The sequence below is a fragment of the Melopsittacus undulatus genome, chromosome 3 (genome assembly GCF_012275295.1).
Source record: "Melopsittacus undulatus isolate bMelUnd1 chromosome 3, bMelUnd1.mat.Z, whole genome shotgun sequence".
Classification (NCBI taxonomy): domain Eukaryota; kingdom Metazoa; phylum Chordata; class Aves; order Psittaciformes; family Psittaculidae; genus Melopsittacus; species Melopsittacus undulatus.
The window spans coordinates 97,031,794-97,049,159 of NC_047529.1; the positions used below are offsets into that span (position 1 = coordinate 97,031,794).

At 36.8% G+C, this 17,366-nt stretch overlaps 1 protein-coding gene across 1 annotated transcript in view; it reads left to right on the top strand.

Annotated features, from left to right (window-relative positions):
• The window catches only part of CRIM1 (cysteine rich transmembrane BMP regulator 1), a 186,213-nt gene that overhangs the window by 113,043 nt on the left and 55,804 nt on the right, over window positions 1-17,366 (top strand). The window contains exons 6-7 of the mRNA XM_005145103.4: window positions 9,920-10,102; window positions 14,905-15,102. Of these exons, the coding sequence (XP_005145160.1) occupies window positions 9,920-10,102; window positions 14,905-15,102 (381 nt within the window). The remainder of the gene's footprint in view (window positions 1-9,919; window positions 10,103-14,904; window positions 15,103-17,366) is intronic.

Genomic DNA, 17,366 nt, shown 5'->3' on the forward strand with positions numbered 1-17,366 from the left:
GTGTATTGTGGGGTAACTGAATTGTGTGTTTATGTAACCCTAATGATGTGCAGAGTGTTAACGCAAGCCAGCCTTCTGCAGTATTTGTTGCAAGTATGTGTTAATGTGATCAATGCAGAGCTGCATCTTCAGAAAGGATATGGGTAGGCTGCCGGGTAGGCTGCCTTGACTATGCAGGAAAGAGGTCCGCTCTTGTCTCAGAACAGCATCGGCCAGTGTTGAGGCAGCAGTTAATGAATAACGGCAGCAAAATACATGTCATGTAGAGGCTCTTTAGTGCATCCTGTTTGTCAGCATTTTTGTGACAGATCAAGACATTCTTTCACAAATGTCTTTCCTGGTTTTAATATAAAACTGATTTCAAAGTTCTATGATATATCTGTAGATTTTGGGTGGTTATCTTTGTTACCGATGCACCCTCTCTCAAACTAGCTTTTTCAGAATGGTTTGGGTTGGAAGGGACCTTTAAAGATCATGAAGGGACCTTAAAGATCATTTTTGTTAGTCTGTCTTAGAAAAGTGAATTAATCTGAAGCAAAAGGAACTTCTATGCTAGTTACTCTTTGCAGGTCATGGAGCTGTTGTTCCTGTTTAATGACAAATACAGCAGTAAATCAATGCACTGCTGTATTTCTAAAATATCAACTTACAAAATGAATTTTTTTATGCTTCAGAGTTATACTGAGTGTGTCGTTATGTGTTCTATCATGTCTAATCTGCTGTTTCTCATAGTTTATATATATAAACCATATAATTTTATAGACATTACTTACCATGAAAAAAACATTTATTCCTCCTTGGAAATGGTCCTGATATTTTGATTTAATTGAGCCTTGTTGTTAAGTACCAACTGTCTGTGGCTGTTTAAACTTTTATGGGTTGAGCTTCTGACTGGATTTTTTTTTTAATATAGGAAATAATTTAGTGCTGGGAACAACCTTCTCTGGTGACAAAAAAAAATACATTACAGAGAGCTGATGTTCCTAATATTTCTGTGTGATGTTCTTATTGTGAATATATGGAGAGATCAGAGTAATATAAGTAAAACCGTTATGCTAACTGAAGACATAATTATACTTTTTAAAACACCACTGTGGTCAAAATAATTCATTGTTACAATTAGTGTACAGGTATTACTGTTGTTATAATGCAGTTCTTGTCCAAAGGTTAGTCGATTAAAAAGGTCAAATTTAAGGCACATATTATATGCCTGATTCCTTCATTTTCAAGGAAAGCATCTTTATAAATCTGTATTGTTTAGATTGTGGCAGGAATCAAGTCATAGTTCCCTTTTGATGCATGAAGTTCTTCTGTCATGGTTTATGCAGTACATACTCTGCCTTGTCTTTGGATGTCAAAATGATAGCTCAGACAACAATGATTACCACAACTTTGTTGTTTCTTGTTCTTTTTTCCTTGTCAGAGAAATGTCTTTACTGTTTAACTTGTAAATTCAATCTTGCAGCTCTCTGGAACTGTTGGTAGACACTGATTTACAATGCAGTAGTGATATGACTGTGTCAGTTGTTGCTGAGTCGATGCTGGCTGGCTGTTTCTCCTAATCTTACTGTCCTTGATGATCCTCAGGGCAAGCCCGAGGTTGTGCATGTAACAGAATTGTAGCCTGAAGGAGAAAGAATTGTGAATTGCTAAATTTAAATCTCTGGTTGCCATCAAATAGTCTAAGCAGAGGTATAGCTGATATAGCTATATATACCTCACTGCTAGTTGCATATGGGAATTGGCAATTACTATAGTGGCGTTCAGTAGTGAAGTTTTCAAGAGCTACAGCCGCAGTCAAATGTGCTCATTTCTGAGAAGTGTGAAGTAAACAGAAAAAAAACAGCAACATGGGAAATCTATAGCAAATAATTTCATCTTAATCTATGAAACTGAAAATGAGGTGTTGCGTATTTTGTGGTTCCAAGTGCATTGTAACAGAGCATACATTTCAGTGGAATTGAGAGTGTTTATTGCTTAGTTTAAAGGCACGTTATTCCAGTTGCCATGAAGTTTTCCTACTTGCACTTATCTGAAATCTGCTTTCCATTTAGACTGCATATTATATTAATCTGGGGAAAATTGAGCAAGAGATTCCCAGGAGGCAGTCCTTCCCAAAATCATGCATTTTACAGAAGTTAATTCAAGATTTCTTCTGTTCCACCCAAAATACATTGTTCACCAAGGTTTTTGTCTACCAATCCTGGTGCTGCCTTTTCTCATGGAAGAGCTTATAAGAAAAAAAAAAAAAAAAGATTCAGCATTACATTTAAAGCATGAATAAGTGAATCTAAAGAGACTGCAAGCTGTACATGCAGCAAGAGTAGAAGGACTTGGAAACCAGAGTATCCAAACTTGCCTATTCCCTAATTAGGTATCGATGCATGAGTTTCTTGAATGCAAGTTGCACTAAAGCACATGCTGACTGTGAGCTCTGCCTTAGAAATTTGAAAGTGCAATTACCAAGCATCCTACAGCTGCTTCCTGCTGTCTGTCAGGGCATCCACTTCTCAGTAAGTTTACTTGAATACAATTGCTACTTTAAAAGGGTCTCTGATGGTAAATCCTATGTGTGAGAGTGGTCCTTGTTAATGTATCCATATGATCCAGGGTTGAGGGGACGAGCCTTCTTTCTTCCATGGCCATGTATGAGCTGTGATTTGAGAGTCCAGACTTCCCAGGAGTGGCTCTGCAGCCCCACTTCACACCCCTTTCCCCTGGATGTGAGGTGTGGACTTTTGTTGCCCTGCCCACTGAAAATGGGACTACCTGATACGTACATAAAAATAACTGACATTGGTCCAGAAGAAAGGCTAACAGCCTTTCCTGGGACTTAAGATGGTGACCTTTTCTATGCTGCTGTTTTAGGCTGTACTGATGATCGCATGGCAGTGGAGACATGTCCTAAATCATCCAGCTCATTCACTTGATGTGACACATAACCTGGGTTTTACAACTGCCTCTGTAATTCTTTTAACTCGTTCAAGGAGATACCACTGACATAAATGAGGCATTTGGGTTTTTTCTGTGCCTCCTGACTTTCCTCATGACTCCATCTCTACACAGTGGTACTGCATTGGAGGAGAGAGTAAAATTCCTCTTTAATCACACTTCTCACCTGTTGATTCACTTACTCCTCACAGCAATTACAGTTCCATTGTTAAGTTGATGGTGTGGAAAAGGACAAAAGTGATTCTACTGTTTCTAAAGATAAATTAGAATTACCTGTTTCTAGAGGGAGCATCAATAAGTACTGAAGAGGTTTGAATGGGGACTACCAGGTCAGCAAGGAAAACCTTCACTAAAGAAGGAAGACTGCAGTCCAAGTGAAACGCCTCACAGACATCAGCTAATTTCCATAGAGTTCCTGTTATTTATTGCACAAATCCTTACAGAATTCATATTGCACTTTCAATAAATTTGTTTTCTGTGTGCTCTTAAGAAGTAAGTTTTACCATGGTAACAGAGGATGTCCTGAAGTATAGTCCTGATCCTAATTTAACATTGTTGTGCATTTCTCTCTGGGAATTCAAAGCCACAGAATTTTATGGACTTTAAATAGTCACCTGTTTAAAAATAACAAGGTTTTAAAATAACAAGATTCAAAATGCAGTTTGCAAGGAGCAAAAGATAACAAATTGTTTTGTAAATAATAAATGGAAGGTTAATATTGAAGCAAGATAATCTGATGTCAAAAAGGTGAAGTGATTTAATGGTTGTGGGGTGGGGTTTTAGTTTTTGGGTTAGCATACTTTTCCTTCAGTCAGAACATTTGGACATTATTTGAAAATCATGGCTAATCACCATCCACAGCAGTATGGGAATTTGGTCTAGTAGAGTGAAAAAGCACGTCAGTCTGCCAAACCACATCAAATGTGCTGATCCTCTGAACTGGGATTATACTCACCATTGTCAAGTTGGGAAAAATATCTGAAGCAATACAAAGCTTTGCCAGTTACATTTAAAACAAGAGGCCAGTCAAAAGACCAGTCAAAAATTCCTTGTAAGAGCAATCAGTCTGTAGTTGCATGTAAATAAAGTATTAACAAATAAAATGTAAGTAAATAAATGAGGAAGGGTAGAAATTGTTGGGACCACAGCTGGATGTGAAACAAAATTCAAAGCCTTTACAGTGGTTCAGTATGCATGGGAGGGTTAGTCAGTGGATAGTAGAGACCTGAGTTTTAAATAACATAAGGACAAAGTCTAACTCACTTTTTTCATTCATATCAGTTAATGAAAAACAAGATGCTAGACAGAAACTGTGGAACTGGTGGTATGTCATATACAAAGAATATTAGAAGCCAGATGGTCTAGTTCTGTCTGGTTTTAAAAGTTAAAGGAAAAAAAAATATATCTAGTTTTTGAAGTAGTAATGTTTTGCCAAAGTGAATTTTCTAAGCTCAGGTCTTCAGTAATGTTCTGATTCTCAGATATTTCTAGACGCTTAAACTTTAACAAGGTTTCTAGCACTTTGGAAAGGACAAGGTTAGAATTAAATATTTTTCTCAAATAAAGCAAAAAATGCCAAACCAGAGCCTGTGTTACAGGTTTGGGGATTCTTTTTCTTGAAACTTTTAACTTTTCATATACACTGGAGGCTTATCACAGATGTACTGGCAGTGAATGATGGGGCTGTGCAGTACCTTTTAGTGGTGCTGAGATTTTTTCAGATGCCTGTGTCCTGGTAACATGTCTAGGGCTAAACTGATGACAACATTCATTTTCTCCTTTGATAGACTGACAGACTACTGGGATTTAGACACATTCCTCTGTTATGAAGAACATGGCTTACTTCCAAGAATTGCTTGGCAGTTTTATCAAGAAAATCTGTCACTGTTTGGGGTTTTAGAGCACAGCCATGGCCCTCGGTGGCCTTGGCTCCTTGGTTTTTTGTGGCAGGGCTAAAACCTACTGCAGCATAAAAAGTAGCACTGCTTAATTTCCAGAAGGATGTATAGACAAAAGGGGGATAGCCTTAAGGAAAGCCACAGAAACAGTCAAACACTGAAAAGCATGACCTGATGAAGAAAAATTGAAATTTCATCTGTAAGAGGGAATGGATGCAGGAACATCCAGGAAGAGTCCCCTTAGCAGTAATTTTGCCCATTGAAGGAAGGGAAAAAATAGTAGGACTTAAAGATGGGAAAAGTAATGAAACTTGGGAAACTTCATTCTGGTTTTTGGCTGTCTCTGCGTGCCCTGAATTACCCTTGCTATTATTTGAGCTTAGCTACATTATAAAATATACAATATTTGAGCTTAGCTGTGGAATTGTTTAGTAAACAGGTTGCAGTTTCTCCATTACCAGTGGTTTTAAAGAGAAGACTGAGTCAGGGATGTATGAGGTAGAGCTAGTTCTTTTGAGGGATCTTGCCATGATGCAACCTCCAGTCAATACAGTGACTTGGAAATAAGTCCTTTGCCTCTATGGGGAACACCTTGCTGTCTTGTTTACTGTAAGACAGACATGAATCAATGTACACAAGAACTGTCTCCTGAAGCTGCCTAAAGGTTACTGGACTGGGAGCTGCTGTTGAGGTGGACAGACAATTTTTGAGACTGCTGTCTGTAGTTGACCCTTTATATGGATTGTGGCAGATGAATATAATAGTGGTTTCTAATGTAATGATACAGACTTTCTCTGCTATAAAACTTACTATAAAAGTTGAATTGCTGAATTTCATTTTCCTCATCAATCCCAAGTATCTTTTAATATCTTACAAACCTCACATACTACGGAAAAAAAAAAGCTGTGAAAATATGCATATATAATTGTATAAATCCATGCATAAATAATTACATTGATTTACAAATAACTGCATAAGTTTGTTTTAATTCTGACCTCTCTGTTTCTGGGTGACCTTTTCAGAAGAGGTGGGACCAAAGGACTTTGAGAATGGTTCTGAAGTTATGTTACTAGGGAATACACTGCACTAAGCAGTACAACCTGAACAGCAAGAACCCCAATTATATCTTTTTTTCCTACCTAGCTTGTTTTTATATATTTGCAAGGAAACAAAAGTGTGTAGTCTGTTGTCTCTTAATATTGTTACGGGCTAATTCTGATGAAATTTTTTTTTAAAGTCCTTATCAGCACAACTTTGGGAAAACAGAAAGCTTTTCTGTATTTTGTTTATATGGACACAGGATTCAAGTTTATCAGTTTCCTTCCCTTTCATTTAATCAAAAGTTCACAGCACTTGCTTCAGTTCCTTCCAAGAGTCTGGTACAAATACTTCAGTATGCTGCAGTCATGAACCTTTTAATCCTTTAAACAAGGGAAAATTGTAAACAACAGAATCTCGCTTCCACTTCAGGGGGACTGGAATTTCTGATACTAGGAAAGAAAATGCCCAAACTTTCCTAAAGGCAGCTGATGCCTGAAGCATCTAATGCACTGTCTTGCAAGGGATGGAGTGCAAACTTGCATTTATTTCTGAGCTGTTCCATGATTGTAATCAAAGGAAACCACAAGTATTGGGAAACTACAGAAATCTCAATAACAGAAGTTTTATATTGGGCTAGTTCAGCCAACAGAACTGTATTTAATTAGATTTAAAAGTAAGGTGAAATACCTTTGAAGGCTGGTTTGATAAAACAGATTGTCTGCAGTTCAGATGGGAGGTAAAGGTCTTGAAGTAATCAGTTTGCATCTGTAGCATGGGGCTCTATGGTTCACTGCAGTGCTGACTTTTCAAACAAAAAGGCTGGGCTGTGAGATCTACAAAGCTAAATTTGTGCCAGCACTATTTCTCATTTAACTCTGTGGCAGGAACTTTAATGCCAAATCAAGTCCATCTTAGTCATGCTTATATGGGAGAAAAGATGTGATATTATCTGTCCTTCCACAGCCAGTATAAACTCTGTATTATTCTGGGTACTGTCTGCTCTAGCCTGGCTCCTTTCACAGATGGGCAGTTGTATGTCTGTGCTTGGTCTAGATCAATCCTGTATAACTGGGTTATCTGATATCTGGCAGAGACTGAATTCATGTTCACAAAACCATAGTCTGTCTTATGCCTGCTATTTTGGAGTGGTAGTCTGAATCAGAAAAAGGATTTGGGGGTTCGGATATGTTTTTATCACTTTGTGCTGTGAAGTTCAGTTGGATTACTTTGTCACACAATGAAGCTTTGGCACTTGAGGAAGTCTACCTGTATTCTCTATTGGCAGAATAATTAATTCATGGTTACTGGCCTTTAGGAAAAGATGCATTGATTTCATGTTGGCTTTATGTTCTTTCGCTCTATTCTGGCCATAAGTGAAAAAAAGAACTGAAAGAATCTTCCAGCATATCATGGGTGGAAGAAATGCATCGTTACAATTTTACTGCATGGTGCTTACCCTTTCATTAGGCTTCCACTGTATGAGTGTCTAAAGCTACAGTTCTTTGGTTAGTGCTTGTTTTGGCTTGACTGCATCTAAGGGCTGCAGTCCTACATATGGTTCTAACAAAAGTAATCCTTGTCTCTGGATTTATAGGCTTAGGTCAATAGCTAGTGTGAATGTATACACTACCATAAATCTTGATGGTAAAAAAACACATATAGTGAAATTCTGTGGTGGTTTTCATTGTAGGGAGAAAACATACTGTTTGCTTTACAGCTTTACAGTTACTTCTTTGGTCTTATTTGGACACTTTTAAAATTAATGATAACTCATGGAAGATGATGTTTCTACTTCAAACTAAGCAGGAATTTGGATCTACTGTTTTGGGGATGGGTTGGGGGGGGTGGGAATCATTAAATCATTAAAAATCTGGAAAGCTGCAATCAAAGCGGTAAAGTCTGGAGCCAATAGCTTAAAGGCCTTTCAACTGTGTTGGCACTTACTCCTTTTTGAGAAGGTTTTTAAACTAACAGCTTGAGCTACATAAACTTGAAATATTTCTCAAGTGTTTGTTTATGCGAATTGCTTTCTAATGAGGTCATACCTGCTTTCCTGACACAGTACAGTGGTATTTCCTCCTCGTTTGTTTTTTCTAAAATGCTGCTTTCTAGATTATGACCTGAAGACAGAACAGGCACATTATAACCGAACATTGGTCAGGATTCTTCCAAGTTTCAACTCTAGCACTTACAATCATGTTAAATGACTTGGGGCTGGAGCAAAATATAAGTGTATGTGGAAAGAAATACTAGAGTCCTTGCAATGATACTGAGCCCTACCCCCCAAAAAAAAAATCACCTGACTATATAGTGGGCACATTTTTCAGCCCTGTGTGGCTAAGCATTGCACTTGTAGCTAAGTAGTCCTTTCCATCTATTCGGCTGAAATCAGCAGCATAGGTAACTGAGCTTTCTTTCCTTTCCTGTTTTAGTTCAGCTGTAATGAAAGTTGATGGTGTTATCCACAGTTTGGTAAACTTTTTAATTTTGATTTTGTTGCTGAAATAAATAACTTCCTCTTTGCAGAACCTTTGGCTTTTAAGAATACCAGATTTTTAGCTTCTGGAAAGCTACACCTATTTACTACATACTCTTTGACTTCAGCTTCTTTGAAAAAAATCAGAAATTAAAATGTTTCAGGTTTCTTGGTCTAGTACCATAGAAGGCCAAAAAGTTTGTTCAGAAGAGGAAGGAAGCTTAACTCAATCAGTAATGTCATGATGAAACTAAAGTCATGATTTCCTAATGACTAATGTGATGTGTTATAGCTGAACATAAATTTGGAGCATTTCTTCTACGGTGTCTTGAGTCACAATGATTCAGCCCTGGGCTGCTGAAGTACACAACACTGTGTATGTCTAAGCTGGGCTGATTTAACAGAATACACTCTGCTGGTGGAAGAAAATGTGTATGTGTGGGGTAACTGCAAGGTCAGAAGCTCCAAGGAAACCTTACGTTGTATTCATGGCGTGTGGATCTGCTTCATATTCTGGAAGCAAACCTCTTTGGTATAAAAAAGTGACAATAACTTTAAACAAGTGGTTAAATCTGCAAACTGTTCCATTCCAAAATACTTAAGAGTTTTCAGAAGCTTTCAGTTTTCCACGAAATTCGGGTTTACTTAAACATTAGGGATCTGCTGTAGATGAAGGCATACAGAAATAGTTGTCTGTATGCAATAAAGTGATCACATAAATATTTATTAGAATTGAGGTTATTTTCTGTGGGGAGTATAGATATGAGCTGACTAGTACAGCTCCACGTTGCTTAAACTGAATAGTATTCAGTTCTGCATAACAGATCAAGTAGTCACAAAATAAGTTTGGGTTTTGTTTTAAACATATCCCTATTGCCTGAACAGCCTTAGTGCAATTTATCCAACTGTACACTGAGTCATGCAGAAAGGAAGATTACACTTAAGAAACATCAGAAATTATCTTCTGAAAACAGAAAAATCCATTGCTTCCTGTGCTGAAATTTGAAGTAGCTTCTATCTCATTCAAAATAAGAAATATTTAACACCTATGAAGAGATACCTGTGCCATAGCCTTCCTTCAGTATTTGATCTTGTTAAAAATGAGACTTTAATTATGTGTGAAATCATAGAATCATAGAATCACAGAATGGTTAGGGTTAGAAAGGATCATCTAGTTCCAACCCCTCTGCCATGGGCAGGGACACCTCACACTAAACCATGTCACCCAAGGCTCTGTCCAGCCTGGCCTTGAACACCACAAGGGATGGAGCATTTACCACTTCTTTGGGCAACCCATTCCAGTACCTCACCACCCTCACAGGGACGATCTTCTTCCATCTAACCTGAACTACTCCTGTTCAGAATAGTGTTTTATTTTCTTCCATGGTTGAAACAGACAGTAACACATGCTATGTTCTTAAAAAAAATATTTTAGTTAAAAAATGGAAGAAAAGTCAACTTCAATGTCAACTTTCTCTTGTCAGTAGCAATATGAGTTTATTTCTTACCAATATCTGTAAAATATTTTTTTTTGTTCCCCTCCTACTTTCAGAAGTGAAGCCAACTTGCATATTTAACAGCATGGAATATTATGATGGAGACATGTTTCGAATGGATGCTTGTCGTTTTTGTCGATGCCAAGGTGGAGTCTCCATTTGTTTCTCTGCCCAGTGTGGTGAGCTACACTGCGACAGGTACTATGTGCCAGAAGGAGAGTGCTGCCCAGTGTGTGAAGGTACACTATCTTTTTAATCCCATTTGCTGCTTCATTTTTATTTGCTTGTTTTGTGCATATCAGCAAAATGCTTTATTTTCTTCCTCTAGAGTTTACAGATTCCTCCTTAATTTGGTTTATTTTTACCCTTTTGCCATGTCTGTGTGTGCTGTCTTGTTCTTTGCAGTGCTTCTCAGATGTTGACAGTGCTCTTTTTATACAGAGCTGTTCGGGTTTCTGCATGTTTCCCTTCTGCATCAGAACTTCCTTAGATATGGTCAGATGTGCAGTACTTCTACAGGGACCTTCTTCCCAAATGACTTAATAAGCTATTCCTAATTTCTGCACCAGTTATTCAGACAGGCTCCTCTGAAGTAGTAATGATGGCCCTATGACACATTTCCACTGCAGCCTGCTTCTTCCAGTCTTGTTCTGCTCAACTAGAGCAAGGCATACACCTTCTCTTCTCTAAAATTATAACAAAGAAACAGGGTAGTAAGCAAACCTGAGTATCTTCCTCCTTTGCCCTGTTGACAGCCTACTCTGCTTGCTAGAAGTGCAAATCCTCCCAAAAAGGTCCCAAAAAGTTGGAAATTTCATGTTGACCCTCTTTCTTATGCTAGAAAATATTTGATGCATCTTCTGTCAGAATATGACCAGGATTACAGTAGAGGTTGGTGAGGCTGGGTGCCACGGAATGGACTCAGTCAGAGATCAATATGATCAGACAAAAAGCCATTTATTGCAAAGCATTAACTCCTTATATACTATTGCTTACACACACCTATAGCAATTTGGCATATCATGATTGGATACTTGTCTTGAAGACCCTTAGTGACTAACATATAATTGGTTAAGCACAGGTGTGAGAACTTGACCTCGAAAGCTTGCCAACAGTCCACAGTTCTCATAACTCAGTGAATTCCAGCTTCTTCTTATCTTGCTTGCTTAAGCTTCTTCGGGCCTCTCATGGCCTTGCTGTATCTTTCAGAGTTATTCAGAGTTCGTGTACCAAATATCCATTCTCCTGTGAGAACACTGTCTCCACAGGGCTGGGGTTCTATACTTGGATCTTGCCTCAGCAGGGAACAGGTTAAGGCCACCACATAGACAAAAGGCCTGTGAAGGACTCCTGGTCCCACTGTTTAATTGTGAACGTAGGAATGGCTTCTTAATAAGCAAAATGAGCTGAAAAACTCAAATTTTCTCCTAAGAGGAGAAGAATCTAATCATTAGTGTCACCTTCAAACACTGCAGTGTGCTTAATATCAGTATTCCCGTAGTTCCTTGTTAGGAACAAATAATCCAAAAGATCTGTTATAGTTTTGCTTCATTCCAGAGAAGCTCATAAAAACAAGTCTAAAAGAGGCATCTGTAAGAGCTGGACCTTCTTAGTCAGCACAGATGTAGTGAAGGATACTGTTTTGATAGTTTTGTTACAAACAATTGAAAGCTTTTTCAGAGATTTAAAAACAAACAAACAAAAAAAGAGTCCAAAACCTGGATAATGAAATATTAGAGTGGTGAGGTAGGAAGTAGGAAGTAATTCTTCAAAGAGTATTTTTACTTTATGTATTTTAGTGTATCAGTTCGTATCAGGTAGACTGAAATGTGGTGTTCGCATGTAGAGAAGCTGAAATACAAATGCTGTATGCTTAAGTATTTTAAAGAGGATATCAGTACACATTTGTCCTGTGTTTAAGATCTGGGCTAGACTTCATTTTTTAGTATATTTGGAGGCAGGATGCCAGGTCTTTCCTGCTAGAGTTGTGCCTATGTTCTTAAGAGCCTTAAAGCTGGGGGACAGGGGTGTATGTGCAATAGGTTCAGTGCTATATCATCATTTAGTGACAGGTTGGAAAAGTTTAGAGAAGGCACATGTGATGCGGTGAAATCTTTCCTGAGTAAGTGCAGATCTGCTCCTGAAGAAATTGCTGTGTGAGCTGCTGACATTACAGAATATGTGAAATCTGATGGGTTTTGGTATAATTACTATTTTTCACATATGTGAATATTCTGAGATTTGTCATTATTAAATCATTATGGCAATCTACATAGATACTTAATGACGTAACTGTGAATCTGCTATGTCTGGACTCTTATCAGCTCTGTCATATTCAGATGTGAATGATGATTTTCCATATTGGACTTACAGTTCCAGATACATCCTTCATCCTCTTTGGTGATTTAAATATTCAGCTATCTTACAATTTATCAATAAATTATTCTACCTTATCATCACACAATGCTTGAAATTTATTTCTCTGCTTTTGAATCAGATTTTCAAGAAAACCTGTTAATATTTAATTTTGAGTTTGAGTTAGTATGTATTAAGCCTGTAATGGAAATTTTTTCTTAAGACAGGTCCTTAGTAGACAGAAAAAAATGGGTAATGATTTATAATTACTGTGTGCAATCTTCTTTTTCAAGTGTTGGCTGTGGTTCATTTCTGCTCAGCTGACTGAGATCCCAAGTTACACGCTCCTTCATCAAATCATCTGGTGCTGTTTCGCTTGCTTGTTTCTGTTGCATGCTTTTCTCATAGGGTTTAGCACTAAATCAAGGAAGTCTTATTTCTGACTTTTAAATGATTGGATGGTAAGATATGTCTTGGGTTTTACTATAAACACCTTTTGATTTAGTAGGATTCTTTTAAGTGAGACTAGACAACTGGCCCCATTAATGTATTACAGTTTTCAGGGTTCCTTTAAAGACTTAAAAGAAAGCTCTCATCCCTTCCTGAATAATTTGGGTTAATGACACCTAAATTGGCAAGGTAATTCTTCTGAATGGGCAGAATGTATACTTAACAGCCCACCCATTAATGCTTTTCTAGTTGATGAAGAGTTGGCATTTTTTTCTACCTGCTCTCTTTCAAATTGATTATTTCATGACTGATTTTCAGGATAGTTTCCTACTAATGTTTTCTTGGTGATAGAAATATAAACAAATGTAATGCTTTCTTCTTTTCTGCAGCAGTTTTCAAATGGTAAATGGTAAATTTGATGAGCAATATACAGTACAGGCAAAAGCACTTCTTGCCTTAGCTCCAGGAAGAATTATTTCTCAAAGTCCTGTAGGATACCTCAGCATTCAGGAAATAAAATTTTCTGGGCTTGATTTATCTTTAAATACTACTGACCTTTTAAGGGTACTGAGAACTTTGTGTTTTGGTACACATAAAAGACTATTGCAAATAACATGAGTCTTATATGGCTTTTCTGTTCCTTCTCTCTTCCTCTGTCAGTCAGAATCCCATACATGAGCTGAATCATAAAGTTCACTTCATTTGTTTACTTATCATTTGGTGTCTTGGCTGGGTAAAAATAGAGAATTACAGGAGCAAGGTAATCCTGAAATATAAAAGGTGCAAAATTAAGAGATTATGAAATGTTTTAATTTTGTAATGTCTTCTTTTCCAAACTTCTGGGGATTTATATTGACTTAACTAATTTTGCTAAAATTCGGAATTTAACTAACATTCAGGATAGAAGTGAATGTCAAGTACAGTTAAAAGTTGTGCGCAGTTTCACTCCAAATACTCAGATATTGTCATAAAGTGATACAATGGTTTATAAGACAACAGCTATTAGCATATAAGCTTAAAATGCATTGCCTCCCTCCTAAGGGGGAGTGGAGAAATTTCAAGTCCTTCTTTCTTCCCCTTTAGGTAGGATATATCTTTTTTTCCCAAGTCCTTCAAATTTAACACTTTTTGAAAATTGACTTATGTGTAAATGACTTGGGCCTATTCAATATCTTCTATCTGGTGTCAGCTAAATAAACAAAAATGCTTTTAGTTGTATTTATTTGTTTTAATATATTGAATTTGCTTTAATATGTAATTTATATTATTGCTTGCTTTGAAAACTTGACCTGTTTATTGGACATTCTTAGATATTTAATTTTTGAGTCTAACGGTTACCTTTTATTAGCCCCTGTAATAAGTTGCGTATATTCACGTAATACATTTGGGGTTTTTTGCTGTTAAGTATCAGTGTTGCTTATCACAGTTCTGAAGAGTAAAAGCTGCTTTTTTTTGAAATCGTGAATTAGCATGTACAGAGTTGCATTATTTATGTGCACAGAACTTGAGGATAAATCTTATACAAAGTCTGTCCCCAGAATTCTGTTATTTACAGACCCGATTCTTAACTTGATTGGTAGCAGGTAAGTGGGTCTTGTGGCTTCCGACTGAAATAAAATTGGAAACCAAGCCACATCATCTTCTCGGGAAAACTAGTATATGTCCAAACTGGTGATGAGATATAGCTTAAGGCAGTCTACTTGTTCCAGAAAGAAATGTGCCAGGTCTCATTTTTGCTTATACTATAATACAGTGGTGTGATGTTGATATGAGTCATTCTAATTCATTGAGATATTTTCAGTTTTCTTCAGAATGTAAGTTGGGACAAAAAATGGATCAACAGATCCAAGATCCATTTTGTTATAAAGAACAAAATCAGAAAATAAAAAAATTAAGCCTTGTAATTGTTACATACCAAACTTGAGTTGAAATAGTTAAAAATAGAGCACTAAATTTGTGAATGTTCAGTATAAGTTGACTTAACTTTTTTGATAGTAAATTTCAATATTGAAATATCTAATTTGTTACCTAATTTCAATATTGAAATATCTAATTTGTTACCTACTTTATTTTATCACTGTCTACCACAGTGTGATTCTTTCATGTTTTAGTAGTGGCTGCGCTTTACCCTTTCTAGGTATTGTAAAATCACAGTACTGCAGTTATTAATGTGTAAAATTTATGTGTAAGAGGGAATATAAAACCTCTTGTTCTCCTGCAATTTGTCTCATTTCAGACCCAGTTTATCCAGTAAATAACCCTGCTGGCTGCTATGCCAACGGTCAGATACAAGCTCACGGAGACCGCTGGCGAGAGGACGACTGTACTTTCTGCCAGTGCATCAATGGAGATCCACACTGTGTTGCAACGGCCTGTGGGCAGAGCTGTCTAAATCCTGTTAAAGTCCCTGGGGAGTGCTGCCCAGTATGTGAAGGTAAGACTGGTATTTCCATTGTTATGCTTCTGTCTGTCATGGCTGCTGCTTACCTGGTAATTCTTGGTTTAGTTTAAAATTTTGGAGGATTGTAGCAGCTGGCATAGTATTGCCTGTGACTGAAGAAACTACTGAGGGTGTTAAAAATAAGCATGGCTTAACTATACCTGTATGTGTCAATGTCCGATACACTTTTGGCCCAAAAGAGTATAGTAAGAAATCATTTATGATCAGCATTGTTCACCAATTTAACTCTTTGTTGCTCTTAAAGCTCATTAATAAATACAGAAGTTAGACAATCAAAATGTTCATTGGCTGGTATTACTGATAAATGGATTATTCCTGTTTTCTTATTCATCGGTGTCATTTAGTTTCAACTAACAATCTCTTTGCACAATATAGCTTGATATTGGACGTAATTATTTTGGTGAAACTTACATAGGATGATACTATCTTGTGTAACTGACTAAGTTTTTAACTATATGCCAAATTTACATACATTTAGCATGTATGTGAGCAATCTTGGGAAGATAGGATAGAGAGAGGGGTTAATTGGAAGTATGTTGAAGGGTTTTTTTTTCTCCAATGAGAGAATAGACAAACGTCTCTTTTTGCTCTTCCAGATTCGAGAAAGTGGATGAGAGATAATTGGATTAAATGCTTACCTATATCAGACTGAGATAATTATGATGAACCATGGGAAGCAGTCATGGTATAGCATAGGCGTCCATCGTTCATTACTAAAGGCTGCAACATAGCCATGTTTGTGCTTCATTAACATACCACACTAATGCTTCTGCAATGCTTTCAGGACACAAGTTAGCTCATCTGGACTAGGTTAGATAATTCTGTGTTATCACATGTTTTTATTCTTAGAAGCAGAAGTAGCTAGCAACTAAGCAACTACGTAAGTCCATAAAGGTTGTTTTGTTGGGGGGGTGAGGTATGGTGTTAAATTATGATACAAGTTATGATAAATAGGTCAAGACTGACACAATAGCATCATGAAGTCAAAATAAAGATTCTTGTGTCATCTTAGTTATATTTTCTCTGAAAATAATCTGACTAGTTTTTTTTCTGTTTGCCATGTTAGCTGCTATGTGATGTATGTTTAATTGTAGTCATTTAGATGTATACTTAATTGTAGTCATCTGGTTTTGAGTGTGTCATTCGGAGGAGAGTAATATTGATTGGCATTTTGAGCGACTTCCTAAATTTTAAGCTTAGAAGCATCATATTTGAGTTGGTGTTTCTTTGGTAGTGCTTACTGCCAAGTAAACAATCAAGTGGTAAAGAAACTACATAAGTGATGAAACCAGCAATTATTTATTTAAGAATATATATCTGGGAATATTTCAAGGATCCAAAGTCTGAACTATTAAAACTTGGCTGTGAGTTCAGATGCTAGAACCCAAAATATAAAAAATTAAGTTTGCAAGAACAGTTTCAGATGATTTTATGAGAAATTACTGAGCATCTGAGATGTAATGACTTCTCTTGCAATAGTAATAAATCAAAAGATCTCTGAGAAGTAAACCAGTCAAGGGTGACAGTAAACTTCTTGAAGTTCTGTTTTGAGGTGTGAAATAAACTCAAGGCTACTATGACTTGTGATTAGAAGGTTCTTGCTGGGAAGCAGGCTAACAAATCAATCCCTTGATTTTAATGATGCTAATGAAAAAGATGTGCAGTACATTTAGTGAAGATCTACAAACAGTAAAATATATCCCAGGCACATTTTTTCATAAGAGGAATTAAAAAGCAGCAGTGTCAACCATAGGATGCTTTTCTGCTTACTACCCCATTAAATCTGCACATCCATAGCTTAACCTTAAATTTGTAGTGTTGTCTATGAGTAAAAGCATTGACTGAATAGAATCTCCGATGTTACTAATGTTGCACTAATAGCTTAAACCTGCCATTCTGTGCTCTCCAGTCTGTTCTTCATCTTGTTTTGGTTTGTGTTTTGGTGGTGGTTTGTTGGGTTTTTTTTCCATCCTTCTGCATCTCTTATCCCATATTCTTCAGCAAAGAAACTCAAAATCCTTAACTCGCATGGGCTAAGTTTTAGCATCACTGGTGTTGCATGTTACCCTGTTTTCAAGTATACAAGTTATTTAGGAAAGAAAGTAGTGTAATTTAGTGGTATGTTCAATAAATTGGAAAAATTAAGGTAAACTTAGGTGATTTTCAGATAACAGTTTACTAGTGATTGTAAGCATAAGCATACCTCATTTTACATTTTGCTTTTGAATGGCTTACAG